Source organism: Podarcis muralis, chromosome 17, assembly GCF_964188315.1.
Source record: "Podarcis muralis chromosome 17, rPodMur119.hap1.1, whole genome shotgun sequence".
NCBI classification, from domain to species: Eukaryota; Metazoa; Chordata; class Lepidosauria; order Squamata; family Lacertidae; genus Podarcis; species Podarcis muralis.
In genome coordinates this window covers 34,272,391-34,295,482 of record NC_135671.1, presented here as the reverse complement: position 1 = coordinate 34,295,482, position 23,092 = coordinate 34,272,391, and the positions used below count along the sequence as shown (strand labels likewise).

The following is a 23,092-nucleotide window of genomic DNA, read 5'->3' as shown; positions in this document are numbered from 1 at the left end:
TCATCTAGTCCAATGTCCTGCAATGTGGGAATATTTTGCCCAATGTCGGTCTTGAACCCACAATCCTCAGATTATGCTCTATCAACTGAGCTATACATAATAATAATAATAATAATAATAATAATAATAATAATAATAATAAGTTTTATTTATACCCCGCCTTCCCCAGCCAAGACCGGGCTCAGGTCGGCTAACACCCGATATAAAAACATATTGATTGAAATACAACATAAAAACAAGATTAAAATACAACATTAAAACATTGAAATATAGCCTCATTTCAATGGAAACTCAAATCAAAAACTTTTTTGGGGATGAAAACGTCAAGTCTTCACCAAGACTGGACCTATACAGGCCAGAAAAAAGCCAAGGAAGTCCCCAAATAGGAGTTCCAACACAGGAGGAGAAAGGAAAAAAGAAGAGGGGGGACGGAATCAAATTGGCTCCAAGCCAAAGGCCAGGAGGAACAACTCTGTCTTACAGGCCCTGCAGAAAGAAATCAGATCCCGCAGGGCCCTGGTCTCAGGAGACAGAGCGTTCCACCAGGCCGGAGCCAGTGCTGAAAAGGCCCTGGCTCTGGTTGAGGCTAATCTCATGTCAGTCTGTTGGTTGTGAACTGGCTTTGCGCAGATAACTGGTGGTATTTATATCGACCACAGAATAGTTCTGAAAGGCACAGAACTAACAACATATTGATGAGAAGAAGTTTACAATCAAGTAGACAAAATTACAAAGTATAGGCAGGGCCTAAAATTTAGACCATCGCAGTTGTCCTATTGGAATCGAGTAACTATTTGAGCAGATAAACATACCTGACTTTCTCCCACTAGTGAAAACTGCAATCAGGGTCTTGAAATGTTTCCGAGTTGTGCGGTTGACATGTAGATATCTACCTTAGAAACTAATTGCACTCACTGGTAATATGAATGCTTATCAATGCCTCTGGGGAAATGCTTTTGCAGTTATCATCTCAGTAAGCTAACTGAAATAGGACAGCCTGCTTGCTGTCAGCAACTTAGAGTATTCTTCCATATAAGAATAATTAATTTTTTTGTGCTCTATGGTTCTTTGCAAGCCTCACTGAAACTTTATTTTAAAACTTCTCATAATCATATTCCTTGGAGGCACAATCTGTGCCTGTTGTGGATTAGGAGTGGCCACCAAGACCATATAACACCAGTCCTGAAAGACCTACCTTGGCTCCCAGTACATTTCCGAGCACAATTCAAAGTGTTGGTGCTGATCTTTAAAGCCCTAAATGGCCTCTGCCCAGTATAACTGAAGGAGTGTTTCCACCCCCATTGTCCAGCCCGGACACTGAGGTCCAGCTCTGAGGGCCTTCTGGCGGTTCCCTCCCTGCGAGAAGTGAGGTTACAGGGAACCAGGCAGAGGGCCTTCTCGGTAGTGGCACCCGTCCTCATCAGATGTCAAGGAAATAAACAACCACCTGACTTTTAGAAGACATCTGAAGGCAGCCCTGTTTAGGGAAGTTTTTTAATGTTTGATGTTTTATCATGTTTTTAATATTCTGTTGGGAGCTGCCCAGAGTGGCTGGGGAAACCCAGTCAGATGGGCAGGGGTATAAATAATAAATTATTATTATTATTATTATTAGGACAAATGTGTGCACAAAACAGCAACTCCAGATGTGTGCATACACATAACAGTTCTGGCTCGGGCTGCTGGTGCTGATGAATGGATTAAGAGTGGAGGCTGTGCTGTGGTTGCAGAGCTGTCAAGCATGTATATGTCCCTGTTTAATGCTTTGGATAACATCATCTCCAAATTGTACTAGCATTCCCATAGAAGGCAACGGTGGTAGGAGACTGTGGGGGGCCACCACCCAGAAGTACTGTCATCCCCCCTCCCTCAAGAGCCCACAGGACACAAAGATGCACAAGGATGCTTGGCAGACACCACGGAGCATTTTTAGCCAATTAATCACAACATGCCAGGCATCCCAGAGAGTGTGAGGCATCCGGCTTGAACGAGAGGTGGCGGTGATGCAAGGATCAGAGAGGTCAGCAAGCAGCAAAGCTGTCGAGGCACCAAATGGGAAGCCCCCTTACATATGACTTCCTGAGACAAGTATGACAAGACACGTTCAGACAGTTGCTTTGCCAGAGTGATAAACTTGTGAAAGCAGGTGATCCTCATAACAGCAAGGTGTGATACATCAGCAGCACCAAGTACCGTATTTTTCGCTCCATAAGATGCACCTAGTTTTTAGAAGCAAGAAGAAAAAAATCTGCGCAGAGCGTGTAAGTGGCTCTCGCTTTTCTTGCTTTAAAGCAAGCAAAGTGAGAGCCGCTTACATGGCTTCTGTCCCGCTTTGCGCAGCTTTCACTTTGCTTGCCCATCCCTCCTCTCGCCTCGCTGTAAAGCGCGGCGACACTGGACCAAGAAGAGGAGGAGACACCGGGACAGCAAAGTGAAAGCTGCGCAAAGCGGGACAGAAGCCATGTAAGCGGCTCTCAATTTGCTTGCTCGCGTCCGTCCCCCGTTCCGCTTCGCTGTGAACCCAGCAGAGCAAGAGCTGCTGACAGGCTCTGCACAGCTCTCGCTTTAAAGCAAGAACAGTGAGAGCTGCGCAGAGCGTGTCAGCAGCTCTTGCTCTGCTGGCTTCACAGTGAGCGATGGACTGGAGCCATGGCTCTGGCTGCGGAGGCATCCCTCAGCTTGCGACTGCAGCAGCAGCCGAGGGATCCCTCTGTCGTTCAGTGCATTCGCTTCAGAAGACGCACAGACATTTCCCTTTACTTTTTAGGAGGACAACAGTGCATCTTATGGAACGAAAAATACAGTACTTGATAGCAGCGCTGTAAAGGCAGGCAGACATTACGAGGGATGGGGTTTAGGTGGTGGACTCCCCTTCCTTGGAGGTTTTTAAGCAGAGCTTGGATGGCCATCTGTCATGGATGCTTTAGCTGAGATTCCTGCATTGCCGGGGGTTGGACTAGATGACCACTGGGTCCCTTCCAACTCTTAAGATTCTATGATTCTATGACCTGACCCTACATGCACTTGATTGGACCTGCGACACAGGTGCTTTTGACCATCTTGTATGCACCCATTCGCTCCTCTGAACATGTGTTCCGCGTTGGAGGGTACAGGCTCCTTCTCTGGAGAAGTGGTTCCAATCAGTGTGTGGCATATAGGAATGGCAGAAACGAGAGCAACACATTTCCTCAGCTCTCTGCCTATGTTCAGTATATCTGAAGGAGCATCTCCACCCCCATCGTTCAGGTCCAGATCCGAAGGCCTTCTGGTGGTTCCCGTCTTGCGAGAAGTGAGGTTACAGGGAACCAGGCAAAGGGCCTTCTTGGTGGTGGCACCTGCCCTGTCGAATGCCCTCCCATCAGATGTCAAGGAAATAAACAACTATCTGACTTTTAGAAGACACCTGAAGGCAGCCCTGTTTAAGGAAGTTTTTAAATGTTTGATGTTTTATCGTGTTTTTAATATTCTGTTGGGAGCCACCCAGAGTGGCTGGGGAAACCCAGCCAGATGGGCGGGGTATGAATAATAAATTATTATTATTATTACTATGTTTGTGCCCATTTGGAGCACCAATCCAGCGCTGCACAAAACATCTTCTTTGTAGTAATTCACAGGTGTAGGGGAGCAATCTAGAATCCAGCACAGAAGTAGATGAAACATGGAACTATGAAGTGCTCAGAGAGCATAAACAGCAAGCGTGTACATGCAAATAATTCAATTTGCTTAATTTATTCCCATTTTGTGTCAAATCTGGAATCCCAAGCTTTTACCAAAAAAAAAGAAACCCATCCCAAAAAACATTTTCAGGGCAGACTGAAAACAACTGGATGCATCCAGCTAGAGGAATCCAGTCACAGCAGGGCAGGCTGAGCAGTGTCTTTCTCTGTTTGCCAAAGCACACACAATTTTAGACTGCGTTTAAAAAAAAAAAAAATACAAGGAAAAATATTTGTGTACCAGTAACGGCTTACTCAGAGTCTCTGTGATTTCGGGTGAGGGAGGCGAGGGGAGAAGAGTGGAACTGGTTGCAAAACAACTCGCGAAGGGGAACGGTTTACCTCTCAAGGCCTTCCAGCATGTGAGAGAACACACAAGGTGTGGGGTGGGTGTTTGCGGATTGCGTGTAAAAAGATCCCCCTGTTTATTCTAAAAATGGCAGCATTTCATTTGTGAACTCCTCCACATGATAGAGAAAAGTATTCCTGTTTAGAGAGATTGTGTCTTCAATGCCTCTCACGAGACTGTCCCAGTCTTCCGCCCCCTTTCGCCACCCCCTGAATCCCAAGGGGGCCACCAGCACGTAGGGAGGAGAATGGCTCTTTCGCGTTCCCCAAAGGGTATGAATGCCAGTCCACGTGGTTCTAGGATGTAGCCACCCCCAGCTACTAACCAAAGGGAAGGGGGCTCAGAGCTGCCCATCAGGAGGGTGGATGCCAAAGGACAGTTTGTTTCTGGCCCAGCCGCTGCCCTCCTCACTCCTTGAGGAAGAAGTGCATCTTGTCATTGATGTTCTTGCGCTCAGGGTTGAGGCGCTTCAGGATCTGGGCCAGAACATTGACCGTCTGCTCGCTGCTCAGCCCCGTCTTCTTGGTCTGGAATTTCTTCAGCAGATCCTTGGTGGTCATGGGCTTTCGGGTCAAGTAGCGGCGCACGGCGTCCTCCGTCAGCTGCACATCGCTGCAAGGAAGCAAGGGCAGGTTAATGCAAAATGTAAAGAAATATACAATAATAGGCAGGAGTATTATTGTATTATTACTCCTGCCAATCAAGAAGCATGGGTACCCCCCCCCACAAATTTACAATTTGGAAAACAATTGGATTATATGATATGTATTGTTATAATTTGGACTAATTGATTTGATGTGTTTAATTTGGAAATATGAAATTTAATTAAAAATTTTTTTTTAAAAAAAAAGAAATATACAATAATAAGAGTACATTAATTTGTACAAAAGGAATATACAACGGGATAGACAGGAAGTCTAGTGTGTTGGTATGTATATGATTTTGGGTGAAAATTTGTTTTTGTTTTTTTCTCTTTGTTCTTTTTTTTTTTTTGTTTCATTTTCTTTCTAGGTATATAAAATTTGTATATAATTTTTGTATACATATTGGAAATTATATTATAGTAAGTCCTGTAATGTAATATGACAATGTTTACCGAAGTAATATAAGAATGTTAAATAAATAAAATGCAAATTCAAAAAACTAAAAATAAAGGGCAGGTTAATGCAATGGCACGAGGCAGGGAAGAACACTGCAGAAGAGGAAAGACTTTTCTCCATAGCTCTCTCACAGCAAAACCTAAGTGCCAGAATTGCCCCACTGCCCTTCTCTGAGGCGTGCGGCTGGCCAGGACAACCGCAGTGCTTGAAAACACAGATGTACTTCTAAACCTCGCTAAAATCTTCAGGCCCTAAGCTTTGCAGTGCCCAGATCCTGAACAGCGACAGTGAATATTTAAAATGTTGCTTTACAGAGTGTTTTCAGGCATTTCTCATAAATTCTTACATCGGTCCCTCTTTTAATCTTATTAGCTTATTCATTAGGTCTGAATATCTGAGATCATTAGATTATCTGCCCTAACCATTTGGCTTGCCAGACGCATTGTTGTGGGTGCATGGTTGTGGTTGTTATCTCTGAGCTTTTGGGAGAACTGGCTATTGCTGCAGAGAAGCGGGCAATAATGTGCCTGGGACAACAGAGTTTGGGCAAGTGGGTGACAGGCCTGAGCTGCCCTGATCACTTGCATCACACCTATATGAAGGTATGGCATGGGGGGGCGGGTAGGGCACTGACTGCTGTGGCCTCTCTCTGGCCCATCCTTTAGTTGGCAAGACCTGGACCGTCATAGCAGCTCACCTCCCCACCTAGTGGTGCTGATGGAAAAGCATTAGGAGGAGTTCATAATAAGACGATTCAACTACAATGGTACCTCGGGTTAAGAACTTAATTCGTTCTGGATGTCCGTTCTTAACCTGAAACTGTTCTTAACATGAGGTACCACTTTAGCTAATGGAGCCTCCAGCTGCCGCCGCCACTGCCACCCGATTTCTGTTCTCATCCTGAAGCAAAGTTCTTAACCTGAGGTACTATTTCTGGGTTAGCGGAGTCTGTAACCTGAAGCGTCTGTAACCTGAAGCATCTGTAACCCGAGATACCACTGTATAAACGAAGCAGCTAAGCTGGTGCCTTACTAAGGCCACGGTGAGCCTGACCTGACTCAGCTATGTCTCCCTCAGCACAGAACTGGCGTAACTCCAAGGGTCAGGGTGTGGGGGTCTCCACCATTCACAGAACCCCATGTCTTCTGTCAGTCTGCTTAGAAACGGGATCTGAGGGCTCGTACCCCTCACAAATACTGTCCCCGTGTTGTGAGAATGGGGGTGGCTCTCGGAAACAGCGGCTCACCAAAGGCAGCCATGAGTAAGACTTGGGGGCGGGGGGGGGGCATGAACTGATCCTCACATCCAGCATTCTTAGCCACGTACATCGTCGTCTGCTACAGATTAGGGAGTTAATACAATCGCTTAATTCTTCAAACTGCTTCTGGAAAGCTCATGCCCCATGAAGGACCTTAAGGTCCACAAATGACAACATTTTGGAGGTCCCAGGTCGCAAGGTGGTTAGACTGGTCTCGACTAGGGCCCTGTGGGACTTGACATCTTTCTGCAGGGCTTGCAAGACAGAGCTGTTCCGCCTGGCCTTTGGTTTGGGCTCAGTCTAACCCTTATGTTGCCCTCCCCTTATGGTCTTCATCTATGAGCTACTTTTAAAATGAGGCTGCATTTTAACCTGTATTTTAAATTGGTATCCCCCCATTATGTTTTTACTGTGATTTTATTGGTGTTAGCTGCCCTGAGCCTGGCCCTGGCCGGGGAGGGCAGGGTATAAATAAAATTTATTATTATTATTATTATTGTCAGCAGTGATGTGAAGTGTGTCATCATAGTTGCAGAAGGGCCCACCGCACAGCAAGGAACCTCCCCACCTCTGCCCCAAACAAGAGCCAACATGCCTGCGTAAATAAAAAAGGTAAAGGTAAAGGACCGCTGGATGGTTAAGTCCAGTCAAAGGCAACTATGGGTTGCGGCGCTCATCTCACTTTCAGGCCGAGGGAATTTGTCCATAGACACCTTTCTGGGTCATGTGGCCAGCATGACTAAATCGCTACTGGCGCAACAGAACACTGTGACGGAAACCAGAGTGTGTGGAAAGCTGCTTATAGGGACGCGGGTGACACTGTGGTCTAAACCACTGAGCCTCTGGGGCTTAGAATCATAGAATCATAGAGTTGGAATAGACCACAAGGGCCATCGAGTCCAACCCCCTGCCAAGCAGGAAACGATCAGAAAGTTGGCAGTTCGAATCCCCGCGACAGAGTGAGCTCCTGTTGCTTGATCCCATCTCCTGCCAACCTAACAGTTCGAAAGCACACCAGCGCAAGTAGATAAATATGTACCGCTCCAGCGGGAAGGTGAACTTGTATGCTTACCCACTGCTGGGTGTTGACTTGCCCGACTGTGGCTGTGGGGTAGATTTCCCAGAGGTGGTGGAGGCCTGGGGCCCAGCGTCCAACTTCAGCCTCTTTGCTGCAGGTAGCTCACTGGACCCTGCCTGCCGCTTTCCTGTTCCAGGGAAAGAAAACCAGCTGGCCTCAGGACAACCATTGCAACGCACCTTCCCTTCCGCCCGTGGAGCCCGAATGAATGAGGCTAAAGAGGGAATGGATGCCTCAGTAATTTGTTGGTTTTGCTACTATTCATTAATAGCCGTACCTTGGTTCTCGAACGCCTTGGAACTCGTATGTTTTGGCTCCCGAACGCCGAGAACCCGGAAGTAAGTGTTCCAGTTTTTGAATGATTTTTGGAAGCCAAACGTCCAACACAGCTTCTGCTTGAGGGCAGGAAGCTCCTGCAGCCAATTGGAAGCCACGCCTTGGTTTTTGAACGTTTTCAGAAGTCAAACGGACTCCTGGAACGGATTACATTTGAGAACCAAACTACGACTGCATTGCTATTTTCTAACTATGGGATACAAAATACAGGCAGGTAGTGATGTTGGTCTGCCATAGTTTAAACAAAATTTAAAATTTCCTTCCAGTAGCACCTTAGAGACCAACTAAGTTTGTTATTAGTATGAGCTTTTGTGTGCATGCACACTTCTTCAGATACACTGAAACAGAAGTCACCAGACCCTTATATATAGTGAGAGGGTGGGGAGGGGTATAACTCAGAACATTCTATACAAGATCTACAAGTAGCTGTCATATTACAAAAGAATTTCAGAAATAGACTGGAAAGAGAAGTTGCTGAATTGCAACTTATTACCAAAGTTAAAAACATGGAGAGACCTGGTCTGAATAGAGACAGTGGATTCTTATCTCATTATACACGATAAAGCTATTTTCGGCCATCTCATCCCTTGCTTTTTCCTGTAAGACCAATTGCAGTCGTCAACAGGTTTACCACACCTATCAGTCAACCACCCATTCCCACCATCCTTCTGAGGAATACCCCTCCCCACCCTCTCACTATATATAAGGGTCTGGTGCATCTGAAGAAGTGTGCATGCACACGAAAGCTCATGCCAATAACAAACTTAGTTGGTCTCTAAGGTGCTACTGAAAGGAATTTTTTTATGGGATACAAAGAATGGGAGGAGAGAGGGACCAAAGGCCACAAAGAAGAGCGGAACAGGTATGGTTTTCAGGCTCGCGAAGGAGCCCTGCCCATTGATCATGGGAGCCATTTGCCTGTTTTCCAAAATACATACAAGGCCCAGAAACTTTCAAGAAGCAAAGAAGAGGGCAGCTATTTCAGCTTATACAGTACAGTGGTACCTCGGCTTAAGTACTTAATTCGTTCCGGAGGTCCGTACTTAACCTGAAACTGTTCTTAACCTGAAGCACCACTTTAGCTAATGGGGCCTCCTGCTGCTGCCGCGCCGCCGGAGCACAATTTCTGTTCTCATCCTGAAGCAAAGTTCTTAACCTGAAGCACTATTTCTGGGTTAGCGGAGTCTGTAACCTGAAGTGTATGTAACCTGAGGTACCACTGTATACAATATAAAGCAAGAGGCAGAGCTCAGAAGCTCCTGTGGGCCCACCCTCGGCTGTACCTAGCTCCAGTTTGTTGGCTGCGGCTCGCAAGGTGGATGAGGTGCCGGCATCCACCAAGGGCGTCCCTGGGCGGCTGTTCCCTTGTGAGCTGCTAGCCGAGCCCTTGCGTTCCTTCTTGGGAGGAGTCTTCTTTTTCTGTGAGGGCAGAAACACAGGCTCAGCCAGGGCTCCCTTCTCCACTCAAGCACCACCAGTGCGTGTGGCCCTCAATACGCTGTCGGGCTTCAGCTCTGATCATTGGCTGAGCTGTCTGGGGCCGATGGGAGCTGGGAGTCCACGTGCGCTTCATCCCTGAATTAGGTAAAGGTAAAGGTACCCCTGCCCGTACGGGCCAGTCTTGACAGACTCTAGGGTTGTGCGCTCATCTCACTCTATAGGCCGGGGGCCAGCGCTGTCCGGAGACACTTCCGGGTCACGTGGCCAGCGTGACGAAGCTACTCTGGCGAGCCAGAGCCGCACATGGACAGGCACCCAAACAGGAACCTCTTTTCACCTATGCGAAAATGCCTCTAGCCCACAGAGCCTCTACTAGAAACGACATCAACTTTAAAACATCAAAAACATTTTCCTCCATAGCTCCTAAGTAAAACAAGAACAAAAATAACAGGAATGGAATTACTTATACAGTCGTACCTTGGAAGTCGAATGGAATCCGTTCCGGAAGTCCGTTTGACTTCCAAAATGTTTGGAAACCAAAGTGCAGCTTCTGATTGGCTGCAGGAAGCTCCTGCAGCCAATCGGAAGCCACGGAAGCCCCGCCAGACGTTTGGCTTCCAAAAATAGTTCGCAAACCGGAACAATCACTTCTAGGTTTGAGGCGTTCGGGAGCCAAAACGTCCGAGTACCAAGGTGTTCGGGATCCAAGGTACGACTGTACTATGCTGTATTAATGTTTATTTTTATTTTATTTATGTTTTATTGATTTGACATGCTGTAAAGCGCTTTGAAATTTTTCTTAAAAATAAAGCGGCATAGAAATTAAATAAAACAAACAAATAAATAAATATTAAAATTCCATAACCCTTAGCATGATTATGTCCATACCAAAGAAAAAATGCTAATGGCTGGGTACACATTAGAGTTTCTACAGAGGGGTCTCTATAGAACTAACCCAGAATGCGGCAGCCAGACTGGTGACTGGGGGCGGCTGCCGAGACCATATAACACCGGTCCTGAAAGACCTACATTGGCTCCCAGTACATTTCCGAGCACAATTCAAAGTATTGGTATTTAGGACCTTTAAAGTCCTAAATGGCCTAAGCCCAGTATACCGGAAGGAGGGTCTCCACCCCTATCGTCCAGATCTGAGGGCCTTCTGGTGGTTCCCTCCCTGCGAGGTTACAGGGAACCAGGCAGAGGGCCTTCTCGGTAGTGGCACCTGCCCTGTGGAACGCCCTCCCATCAGATGTCAAGGAAATAAAACAACTATTTGACATTTAGAAGACATCTGAAGACAGCCCTGTTTAGGGAAGTTTTTAATGTCTGGTGTTTTATTGCTTTATTATCATCATCATCATCATCATCAATTCTGTTGGCGGAACCCAGCCAGATGGGTGGGGTATAAATAATAAATTATTATTATTATTATTACAAAACAAAATGGCCCCAGCTCTCTGCAATAAAAACAGTTCCGTTGCTGCCAGGGAAGAAGGGGGTCATCACTATGTCCCCATGTTACGCTTGTCAACCAAGGCAGCAGAATGCATCACATAACACAGCTTGAGATGAAAGCCTAGCCCTTCCATGAAGCAGGTTGGAATGACAGAATCGTGAGGTGGAAGGAAGACTGGACCAGTTCAGTTGGCAGTTGGGAGGAATATAATAATAATATGCTTTCTTGCATTGATAAAATAAATCTCCGCTAGTTGACCCCTTGAAATCTACCACACTGGGGAGAAAACTTGTAGCTGATGCTGCTCCCTGCCTGCAGGAAGTTACTGCAAGCGGACATTCAAAAAAATTGATTTCTTCACTGCCACTGCCAGTGTCACACAGTCTGTTCTACCACATATGGGGACCAGGCTTAGGCTGGAAATGACAGCTGTTCTCCAAACAAGGTCCAAACCCCTGGAATGCCACCCCCAACCCAACTGCATCTGGGCTTACCGTCATGAAGAGTGCTGAAGATGCTTCACTGTCAATGTCGCTGTCCTCAGACGTCTCAGACTCATCACTGGTGTCTGTAAAACAGAGCCAAACCAAGTCACAGGCAGAACCCGTTTGACGTGGCACTCAAACCCACGACCCTGAGATTAAGAGTCTCATGCTCTACCAACTGAGCATCACCTTTCTTTTTCTTTTTATCCTGGGGAGTCGGGGCCTTCTTCTCTTCTTCTTCCTCTTCCTTCTCCTCCACCGGCTTCTCCTCCTCGCTCTCTTCACTGCTCTCGCTTGCTTCATCTATACCTGCAAAGCAGAAAGGCAATGGGGTTAGGAGGCAACAGATTTGGGGTTGACTTGTTTCTGGCCAAATCCGCTTGGCAGTTTCCCCCATTCCCCTTGCCAGTGCTGGCTAAAAGGAAAACCTAGCCCACCTATGCCAGATCAGTTGCTGCTTCCCTCTCTGCAGGGAAGTGCAGCTCTGAGAGGGGTGCAGAGCGGCCCTAGAGGTCTTTGAGCAGAGGATGATCAGCACCCACGTCAAAGCACATCTCTGAAGATTATTTGGGGGAAGCCATGCCATGCAAGCTGGCAGAAAACTGGGTAGATCTAACTCAGATGAGGACAAAGGCAGAACAGAATCTCCTTGCAGGTCAAAGTCAGCATGCACACCAACATGCGTCTTGTGGGATGTAATCCATTGGCACAGTCAAATGCAACATTCCTTATTTCCCTAGAGTGGGCACAAGCACTGACATCCAGTCAGTGTAACTTCCTGTTCCACTGGTCTGGAGCTTCCTCCCCCTGCATGTGACCTGGGAGATGGGCATCGCTCTGGCTGACTCCACAAAAGAGCCATGCAGCCACTTTCTCAGTTCGTCTTGCCTCTTATTGCTCTCTTGCTGATCTTTTGCTGCCATGCTGCTCTCCTGCAGTCAGTTTGCTCTATTAATGTAATTTTGCTGTCTGCTGGCTCTCAGCCAGCAGCGCATGAGTTCAGTCTCTCTCTGAGATGAACTCACTCTTTCTTTGTATAACTATCAAGTAAAGTCTGCCTTTCAGGGATCATATTGTGAACTGAAATCTGAGTAAACTTTTTGTAACTTTACTCAGAGAGACTCTCATGTCTTTATTCTTTTAAGAGGGATCAAAAGGGACACCAGGAAATAATTGTAACTAAGAGATTCAAATGAATCTGCAAACTAGCTTCTGGCTATATTGAGGGGAATTTGCTCTGCTACATCACTTACTAGAGTGAATGAAGGAAGGATAATACTTATCCAATATATCCTTTCTTACTTCCCTTAACATTCCCACACATCTTACAAAGGAGATGAGCAAAACAACGATCAGGGCCAATGGATAAAAACCACCAAGCTTCCAATGAGCTGCTCCAAGTCTTGCTGCCATCTTGAACTTTAGGATTTGTTCATTTGCACGACCTGCTCAGCCACACACCTTTTGGGATGTCTTCCTCTTTAGTCACCTTGGGCTTCCCCACGGCTTCTTCCACAGAGCTGCTGTAAGAGGACAGGGAGAACCTTCAGTGCGAATGGACACAACACATAGAGGCAACACGAAGTGTCGGCAGGGAAAGCCACCCGTCCCAACAGGGGGAATAGGAAAGAGAAGCAGCAGCAGACTGACCACCCCAGGGGTGGCCAGGCAATGCTTGCCCCCCACTTGCTGCGAAAACCCCCCACTTCACTGTGGTGCCCACCTGGATCCGTCAGACATATAGTCAACCTCTTGCCCTTCAAAGTCCCCATCATCGCTGTCTTCAAAGGCTTCATCGTCAGATCCCTTCTTCTTCTTTTTCTTCTTCGTCAGAGGGGCTTTCTTCTTGGGCTTGGTGGGTTTCTCATCTAATGAATAATGGGACGACGTTAAACACTTTTCTCCAAAGGCAGAAATCTCACTGGAAGTGGTAGCCCAGAGGTACAACCCAAGAGGAAGAGGAGAAAAAAGAAAAGGGGTGCACTTTTGAAGGAATGATCGCTGGGTGTGGAGCACACTTCCACCCGCAGACAAAGCCACAGCTTTCTGAACATCATGCCCTCTATCTAACCTTTGCTCTCTTAGCGGTCTACTGTGCCCTGTCTGTGACCTTTGTCTCCTTCGTCATACATTGTTCAAGGGGGAAATGACGCGGTGGAAACAGGTGCCAAAATAACTTTGTACCACCCCATGATCTCTGGATTGGCAGATGTGTAAAGGTCACAGTCCAAAATGTATCTGACTGGTTTTGAATACTGTGCTAATAAAAGGAGCCTCTACAGAGCTAGCCGGCAGCTTGTTTTGGAGCATGTTTGCCAGCTTGCTTCTGCACAGCTCACCTGCATCCAACCTCCTGTCGCCCTCCGTTATTCCTACACACTTTATACAGCACAGAGCAGGGGGTGAGGAATCTGGGAGCCTCCAGGTATTGCAGGCCTACAACTCCCATCATCCCTGACCATTGACCATGCTGGCTGGGGCTGGTGGGAGTTGGAGTCCAGCAACATCTCGAGGGCCACAGGTTCCCCACCTGTGACAAATAGCAAACGCACAGAATATTCTGCTGCAAACTGATTTTTATGAACAAGTTTATATGCACAGAGCCAGTGTCAAAGGAGATCTGCCCTCTGTGTGGGCCTGAACTCAAACAAGGAAAAGATCCAGCAATACCAGAGACAAAAGCTGCAGAAGAGTGCTTCAAGGTTTGCTGAAGCCCAAACTCTTTTGGAAGCGCTCCAGTTCTTGTTGCATGGCCCAGATGTGTCACTGCTACCTATCGCAATGACTATGCCTTGCCTCTCCCATCCCTCACTGTTTCACTTATAGGACGTAGCTGTCCTTCTGGTCTTTCCTGAAGCCTTGCAGAAGTTTGCCCAAGCCTTCCTCCACACGAGAAAGAAGGAAAACTCAGTGGGGGTGAAAGGGAACCCATTATAAAGCTAGCCACTGTCTCTCAGAGATGTCCTTCAAAAATCCAGGTCAGAAAACAGGTAATTTATTGGGTTTTTTGAAGCTGTTATTAAAGTTGCAAAACTATGAAGCATGGGATGGAACAATGGAGAATTTCTGAAACAACAATGGGATATTAGCTCCTCCGCCCAAGGAAAAGATAGACATAATATTTTACAAGGACAGGAAGAAACATCACGGGCAGAATAATTGCCACACACAGGAAGAACAAGGTTATACCGTATTTTTTGCTCTGTAAGACTCACTTTTTCCCTCCTAAAAAGTAAGGGGAAATGTGTGTGCGTCTTATGGAGTGAATGCAGGCTGCGCAGCTATCCCAGAAGCCAGAACAGCAAGAGGGATTGCTGCTTTCACTGCGCTGCGATACCTCTTGCTGTTCTGGCTTCTGAGATTCAGAATATTTTTTTTCTTGTTTTCCTCCTCCAAAAACTAAGTGTGTCTTGTGGTCTGGTGCGTCTTATAGAGCGAAAAATACGGTAGTTTGAGTGCCTCACCTGTAGTTTTATAAATCATGTAATATGTCAATACAAATGGGAGTTGTTAATATTGAAGTTGTATAAGGGATTGTTATTTTGACCGGAGTATAATTGAAATTAGTAAGATTTCGGAATGCAGAAATAAAGTAAATCATCAAACCATCAATTCTAACACGTGGGGGGCCACCTAAATTATATAATTTGGTATCTGAATGATTGGTATCAGTAATTATATTATAATTTGGCACTGTTATAATGAGGCTATTATTGGATTATTGTAATTGAAAACTAATAAAATTATTATATGAAAAAAATCCAGGTCAGAGCTGCCACCCCCAACCCCTGCCCCTCGCACCATCCGCATCGCTGAACTCGCTGTCATCTGAGCTCATTTCCAGATCATCTTCCAGGTCATGGATTTTTAGATCACTCCCTTTCTTTTTGCCTTTCTTCTCCTTCTCCTCTTCTTCTTCATCGCCTTGGTCTTTCAGCCGCCGCTGCTGCATGATGCTAAAGTGGTTCAGAACCTTGTTCCGCCTGCAAAAGGCAAAAAAGGGGGCAGGACTCAACCATCTGCTCCTTAAAGCCCCAGTTCCCCAGGACACTGTAGCTGGGAGGCAAGGGCCACATGGCACAGGGACTTGCAAGAAACCAGGCTGGAGCCTTAAAGCGCCAGGCAGGGATGCTGCAGTTCCGGGGCAGGCGACCAGAATTTTTTGTTTCTTATGCACATGAAAGATGCTGTACAAATTATAAGATGCGGGTGGCGATGTGGTCTAAACCACTGAGCCTCTTGGGCTTGCTGATCAGAAGGTCGGCGGTTCAAATCCCTGCAATGGGGTGAGCTTCCATTGCCCCGTCCCAGCTCCTGACAACCTAGCAGTTTGAAAGCAGGCCAGTGCAAGTAGATAAATAGGTACAGCTGCAGCAGGAAGGTAAACGGTGTTTCCGTGCGCTCTGGCACTTGTCATGGTCCTCCATGCACCAGAAGTGGTTTAGTCATACTGCCACATGACCTGGAAAGCTGTCTGCGGACAAACGCCAGCTCCCTCGGCCTGAAAGTGAGATGAGCGCCACAACACCATAGTCCCCTTTGACTGGACTTAACCGTCCAGGGGTCCTTTACCTTTTAGCTTATAAAGGTAACAGAAGCACTGGACCCAAGGTGAGAGACATCGCCACACCTTGGAAGCTTCCTAAAGATCTCTCCACTAGGCTAAGAGGAGACAAGGTTCCTACCAGAGAGAAATGGCAAACCAAGCTGATGGGCTATGCCAAAATGGCAAAGCTGACTGGAAAACTCAGGAACCAAGAGGAAAAAAACTTTACAAAAGAATGGGAAAAAATTATAAGTGATCTAAGAGACCACTGTAAGCAGATGGAAACACAGGCAGGATTCTGATTTCACTTGTAGTGTAATAATTACTATGGACAATATGGATTGATATAAAAGTTAGAATTTGGAAGAAGATGCAGTTTTAAATGTTTAAAATGGGACCCCGTGGAGGGGGTGGCAGGAAGTCTGGAGGTTCTGAGATATATCTGTATATGGATATACAGTGGTGCCCCGCAAGACGAATGCCTCGCAAGACGAAAAACCCGCTAGACGAAAGGGTTTTCCGTTTTTGAGTTGCTTCGCAAGACAATTTTCCCTATGGGCTTGCTTCGCAAGACGAAAATGTCTTGCGAGTCTTGTGATTTTTTTCCGCTCCCCCCCCCTTTTTCTAAGCCGCTAATCCGCTAATCGCCTTTTAGCCGCTAAGCCGCTAAACCGCTAAAGCGCTAATCCGCTAATAGGGTTGCTTCGCAAGACGAAAAAAACCGCTAGACGAAGAGACTCGCGGAACGGATTATTTTCGTCTTGCGAGGCACCACTGTATGTTTGGATTTTCACAATTTGGTATTGGTAAAATCAAATAAAAATGATTTCAAAAAGAAAGAAAGAAAAAGAAACCAGCACAATGATTCCTGCTAGGTCAAGAGGACCCTCCTGGCACCATGCATTCCCCAAATCTGATCTGGAGGGTCAGTTATTATTACATCTGAAGGATTATTATTACATCTGAAGGCAGCCCTGTTTAGGGAAGCTTTTAATGTTTGATGTATTACGGTATTTTAATATTTTGTTGGAAGCCACCCAGAGTGGCTGGGGAAGCCCAGCCAGATGGGCGGGGTATAAATAAATTATTATTATTATTATTATTATTATTATTATTATTATTATTATTATTACAGTTGAACCCCTCCACAGTGGAGAGGAGATGCTAGATCATTCCACCAGACAAGCAGAGATGCATAAGCTGATGGAACAATCTCTTTACGTTGAATTCCACCCCATGCGTTATAGTCCACTAGGAACAGACCCCATGAAATTAACAGTCGTGCCTGATTTAGGGCCCCCGAAGTCCCTCTGCTCACCTCTCCCACTCCTCCTCAGCTTCCTCCGCAGTCAAGGTGCGGTGCTTGGCAATGGGTGTGAAGTTATACCAGTTGTTGACTGGGAAGGCTTCAAAGGCGCCATCCGGACACTGGGTGAAGATGTAGTAGGAGGTGTTTTCGGTCACCCCGCCCTTCTTCACACCTTTGAACCTGAGCAAAAAGAAATAGGATGAAGTAAGAAGCAGCAGCACTCTTAGTATGCCAAAGGTTTTAATGTTAGGGATTCAGTCCAGAAAGGAGCAAGGCAAGATTAGGGGAAGACATGCCTCTTAAGGTCAACTGCCCCAATCCAGGGATATGATGGAAACACTAAATCTGTTGAGTTTTTGAGAACCTCAAGAATTTTAGCTTCTGCTTAAATAAACATGTATTGTTATTGTTATTATTAAATCCTCCACTTGCCATAGTTGTTATAACTGGAAAATCACAGGTTCTGGATGTAGGAACAGTTTAGCTCCCTGCTATATATGTATTTTAAATTCCAAGTTATGCATTTCCTTCCCCACCTCCAGCCCCGTAAGTCTGGAACCAGACTATTCATAAGATAAAAAATATTTCACTGTCCAAAAATCACAGAAGGCGCACATACTGGTTAGCCTAACTTTCTAATTTTGAGACTTAAGTTTTCCCAGTTGCAAATGTTGAACTAGAGCTTTCTAGATGTCAAAGTTGCTCCATCCCCTGCTCTCGAAGCAGCAGAGGTTCATCACATGCTCCAATTCTAGACTTTACCAAGTGCAAGCAAACTGAAGAGTAATGCTAACCCAAACTCCAAAACTGGCAGTAGACCAGTATAAAGTAAGCAGCACATAAGCGCCACACAAAAGACTAAAAAACCATTCTACGTTCTAAATCTTATATTAATAATCCAAAAATTGAGAGAGCTATGTACAAGATCTACTACAGAATACAGTCTTTAAATATCTACAGGATACAGGCTTTAAATATCTACAGGAGCCTGGCTAAAGGAACATTTAAAGACTGTATCTTCCTTTTGGACACAATTTGAATGAGTTTTCTGTTTGTGGCTTCTGTAGTAGATCTTGTACATAGCTCTCTCAATTTTTGGATTATTAATGTAAGATTTAGAACGTAGAATGGTTTTTTAGTGTTTTCTGTGCTGCTTATGTGCTGCTTACTTTATACTAGTCTACTACGAGAATTGGCAGCGTAGGTTCATTTATTCAGTACAAACTCCCAAACGGAGCTGTGAACCAAAACCCCGCTGGGCAAAAAAGCACCACCACCCACTCACTTGCGCCCAGTCTTGCCGTTGACTTTCAGGATCCAGGGCTGGTCTTCAAGCTTGAACTCCTTCAAGATGATGCCATATTTCTTGCGCCTCGCCTCCTCACGCAGCTTGCGGTTGAACTCACTGCCAGCTCCCGACTCTGGCATCTCTTCTTCCTGGTAGATCTTCTTATTGCTGAGGTCTCGCTCCATCTTTGCCTATAAGGAGGAGCAGAAAAGAAAGGGCCAAGGGCCAAGGTCAACCCATATTGTATTGTCTCTAATAAAGAGGGGTGGGGGATGAATTTGCTCTTAAGCAGCTTCAATTCATTACTAAAGGTCTGCTAGCACAAAGTATGGATTCCAATTTAGTACAGTTGTACCTCAAAAGTCGAACGGAATAGTGCCAGAAATAGTACCTCAGGTTAAGAACTTTGCTTCAGGATGAGAACAGAAATCGTGCTCCGGCAGCGCAGCAGCAGGAGGAGGCCCCATTAGCTAAAGTGGTGCTTCAGGTTAAGAACAGTTTCAGGTTAAGAATGGACCTCCAGAACGAATTAAGTTCTTAACCCGAGATACCACTGTAACACTTGTAATGTCACAAACACTATGGACAATATGCACAGATTCAAAATATAATTACGAAATAATATGAAGTTGAAAATGTTGACAATAGGACCCATGGAGGGGATGATGGGAAGTCTTGAGATTCAGAGGAATCTGGATATATGGATATGTATTTGGTACTGTTTTAACTTTTTACAGTACAGTGGTACCTATGGTTTGAGTACTTAATTTGTTCTGGAGGTCCGTTCTTAACATGAAACTGTTCTTAACCTGAAGCACCACTTTAGCTAATGGGGCCTCCTGCTGCCGCTGCGCCGCCGGAGCACGATTTGTGTTCTCATCCTGAAGCAAAGTTCTTAACCCGAGGTAATATTTCTAGGTTAGTGGAGTCTGTAACCTGAAGCGTATGTAACCCGAGGTACCACTGTATTTATAAAAATGCCTTCAAAAAAAGAAAAAGAAAACTTTAGCAGCCTGAGCGCAGAGTCCTACCTGGTGCCAAGTTGCAAAGTTCACCTTGTCAGCAGCATTGAATGCCATAATGTTATATTTTTTGGAGGTGTTCCTGTGGAGAAAGGAAGCAGAAATAAGTCAGATCACTGCCCAGTATCACAGGTTGGAACCAAGTGGGAATGCGCCACTAAAAACTCTTTTTCTTCTGGTCTAAGGGAAAGCCCATCCCTGCACCCTGCAGAGAAGCACGAAGCATGCCTACAGTTCAGTGCTACCTAGGGCCACATTTCAATGTATGCATAGCTACAGCATGCCCAGAATACCCAGATAAGGCTTTGCTTCCATGGGTAGACATTAAAATCCAACAACCTGACCACAATGCACAAAGGCCAGTATGGCAAATGTTGCACCTGCCAGGGTTAGAGGAGATAAACTATCAAATGAAGGAGATTCAACCACAACACCAAAACGTCTGAAGAAAGAAAGCAGGAAAAAGGATTGCACTTACTTGGGAACACGGACCACATATTCAGTTGCTGTCTGACTGCTGGTCCCCTACAAAAAAAGCAACAGGGATTGCTCAAGTGAAAAAGGATGCAGAGAGGAGGCTGGTCAAACTCAAGGGCATTCGTAGGTGACAAGTTTAGCACAGGTCACAGGAAATATATCAGATTTTTTTTTTTTTGAGCAATATGCTCCTACAGAACATTAAGAACTGCTCTGCTGCACGCAAACCACACCAAAGACAAAAGGCTGCAAAACAGCAGAGAGGAGTTAATTTGTAATCCAATGTCATCTCAATGGCTAGCCCAGCTGGTGCTAATTCCCCAAACGACATGGTCATCTATGGCCTGGCCATGTATTTTAGACCATATACTAAGCTAGGAAGCTAGAGTTGCCTAGTAACTGTATAAGTTTTCTGGTCACAGCTCCAGGCGTGAGATGGGAAGGGTGGAGACGCATGTTTGCCCTCAAGGTTCAAGCCTAAGCAAATGACCATCGTCATGTCTCTGTCACTCTTAGGGACAAAAGAACTGAATGCATTTTTGCTGAGGAACGGGCTCATCATGTTTTACTACAATACGCTGTAGGCACTAGGAGATGGAACATGGAACCCAATTGGGACTTGGGGGGAAATAACAGGTGGCCATTTTGAGAACAGCTTTGCCAAGTCAGGCAGGAGAGAGAGGGAGGGAGCAATACATCCGTCTGCCTGGGGGCAGATAAGAGCTGGTGGTGGGGTGTGTGTGTAATAATGGGCTGTCCAGTTTCAGAAAGCTGGTACACTCACTAACAGTGTTTGAAACTCCCATGGTTCTAGGCGCATTTTGCGACAGGGAATTTCACTAGTGGAAGCAATTTCTGAGCTCTGGGAGCAGTACTGCACCTAAGATTTCAGATTAAAACTGCAGAGTGGAAGGAAAAGAGGAGCTTTTTCTGCCTCCCCACTTCCAGTTACTCTCAAGACTGGAGAAGAGACCCTCTTAAGAATATATGGGGGGTGGGCAGGGGAAGGACTAGATAATGTGGAAAATGAACATAATATTTTAGCTGCAGTTTGTTCATTTTCAGCTTTGAATTATTTTTATTAAAAAGTGTGCCAAGACATTTCGTTGTTGCGCCCATAACCTAGGTTTAAAGTGCCATTTAGCTCCTAGCTTTCATATCTCAGTTTCTAACACTGCTCACTAATCTGGCTGGTGTCCTGAAGCTGTGGAAGCAAAAGAGGTCGGGGGCACGCAGGAAATAGCCGACCGTGCCTTTTCAGTTTGGGATGCCAAAAATAAGTAGGGATTCCCAGAACTGATCCAATACGGAACCAGGATGAGACAAGCCCAAAGATCAGGTGCAATTCAGACAATTCTTGGCCTCCATCTCAGAATTTCAGCTCACCAAAGAAGTCATTCCTGGACGTGCTGCGCAGGTATCCAGCCGAGCCTCTCCAAAAGCACCTGTCTGAGGAAGAAAGAGAATGGAAGAGTTAGTCCCACACGGAGGAATGGAGGATTTGGGGGAGAAGTCGGATGAAGGGCTGGAGAGAGAGAGGGCTGCCGCTTTCTGCTTTCAAGAATCCTTGGCACCTCACAGTGTCCCTTAAGATGTGTGCCTTTATCTCCAAGCAGGGTTGTCCCCACCCACCATAACAGGGCAGAATATTTCTGATCATGCACAGAGGGCCTTTTCCTTTCTGCCAGGAAGCTGCTTAAAAATAAGAAAGCAACAGAAAGAGGCAGAAAGTCTGGAACGTAGGGGCAAGGCTGAGAAAGAAGGGAGTGACTTTGGAAGTGCCTTGGAGAAAAGGAAGGAGAACAGGGAAGGCGAGGCTGGCTGGCGGGAGGGTCGTGCAAACCTGCCTGCGCATGTCTCTCTCTCGTTAAAGCTGACAGTTATTTTCCCATAGGCCAGGGAAATGGAGGATACAAGGCCACAGTCCACAAGGGGTTGCAGCTTAAACCTGTCGTGTAACACAGTGCGTGGAGGGGAAAGTGGCAGCGGCAGTCACTAGGTAGTGGCCTGTCTCTGGGGTGTTCCAGTATGTGGACGTTCCGTTTGCAAAATGCGCCCAATATGCCTTTTTGTGCTGGAGGAGACTCTTGAGAGTCCCACGGACTGCAAGAAGATCAAACATATCCATTCTGAAGGAAATCAGCCCTGAGTGCTCACTGGAAGGACAGATCCTGAAGCTGAGGCTCCAATACTTTGGCCACCTCATGAGAAGAGAAAAGACCCTGATGTTGGGAAAGATTGAAGGCACAAGGAAAAGGGGATGACAGAGGACGAGATGGTTGGACAGTGTGTAATGGGTTGCTCTGAAGTCATTTCAGCACAAGGGCGGGGGTGGAATTGTGCCCCGCCCCATATCCTGTCCTGTTCTTTGCCGGTCAAAAGTGGCAACCCTAAGCCAGTCCCTACAAAAGGAAGAAGCCTCCGCCAAAAACGATGAAGATTGGCAAACTAATTTATTCAACTATGCAGGGCAAAATAGTCAATTTGAAACCCAAGAAACAAAGAGGACTTTGAGTTGTTTTTTTATTTTTTCTTAAAAAGGGCAAATGTTTAATGCATATCTTTTAAGCTTTGTGTATAGACTTCTACATTAGCATAACTTTAAAAACTCACTTATAATAAGATGAAGAAGGTTTTAAAATTGGCTTGTTAGGAATATAAGGTTCTATGGACGGGCGTGAACAAGCATAAAACAATGGAACCAAGAGGGGGATTGAAGTCAAGCAAAAATTATGGTTTAAAAAATTGTTTATGATGTTCTTTTTCCCCTTGTTTTGTAATGATTTTGTATTGCTGTTGTTTTCTTTTTTCTTTTTCTGTTATTTGGGGGAAATTAATAAAATGTTAACAACAACAAAAAAAAAAAGTGGCAACCTTAAAAGTCGTTGGGGTTTGGGGGGATTTGGGGCCGGAGGGCGAACCTGTCCGAACTTGAGAATACCCCTGCAAGGACTGAACCGGGGGGTGGGGGTGGGGCACCCGGACTCCTGGGTCCCTTCCAGGGAATGGGGGTGGGGCAGACCGGGGCGCTTCCGTCCCATGGCAGCACTTGCTGGAGTACCGTATTGACGCGCGCCCCCCGCACCCGCCTCCCTCCCCGCTCCTTCCTCGCCCGACACGCAGCCTCCTCACCTGCCCGGCAGCAGCACACCGGTCTCCTGCGCTTTCCCCGCCGTCGCCACCCACGCATGCGCGAGGACCAAGGGAGGCGTCTCCGTGACTCCATGGTCTC

General features: G+C 46.1%; 1 protein-coding gene across 1 annotated transcript; it reads right to left on the bottom strand.

Annotated features, from left to right (window-relative positions):
• Positions 1-3,710: 3,710 nt before the first annotated feature.
• GTF2F1 (general transcription factor IIF subunit 1) lies at positions 3,711-23,092 on the bottom strand. Its single transcript, XM_028712445.2, has 14 exons — positions 22,993-23,092; positions 21,247-21,309; positions 19,862-19,908; positions 19,393-19,465; positions 18,359-18,552; positions 17,083-17,253; positions 15,020-15,201; positions 12,942-13,086; positions 12,680-12,741; positions 11,408-11,527; positions 11,228-11,301; positions 9,121-9,256; positions 7,496-7,628; positions 3,711-4,677 (listed from the first exon to the last, which is right to left on the bottom strand). The coding sequence occupies exons 2-14, from the start codon at positions 21,256-21,258 to the stop codon at positions 4,473-4,475; spliced, it is 1,554 nt and encodes a 517-aa protein (XP_028568278.2). The 5' UTR covers positions 21,259-21,309; positions 22,993-23,092; the 3' UTR covers positions 3,711-4,472.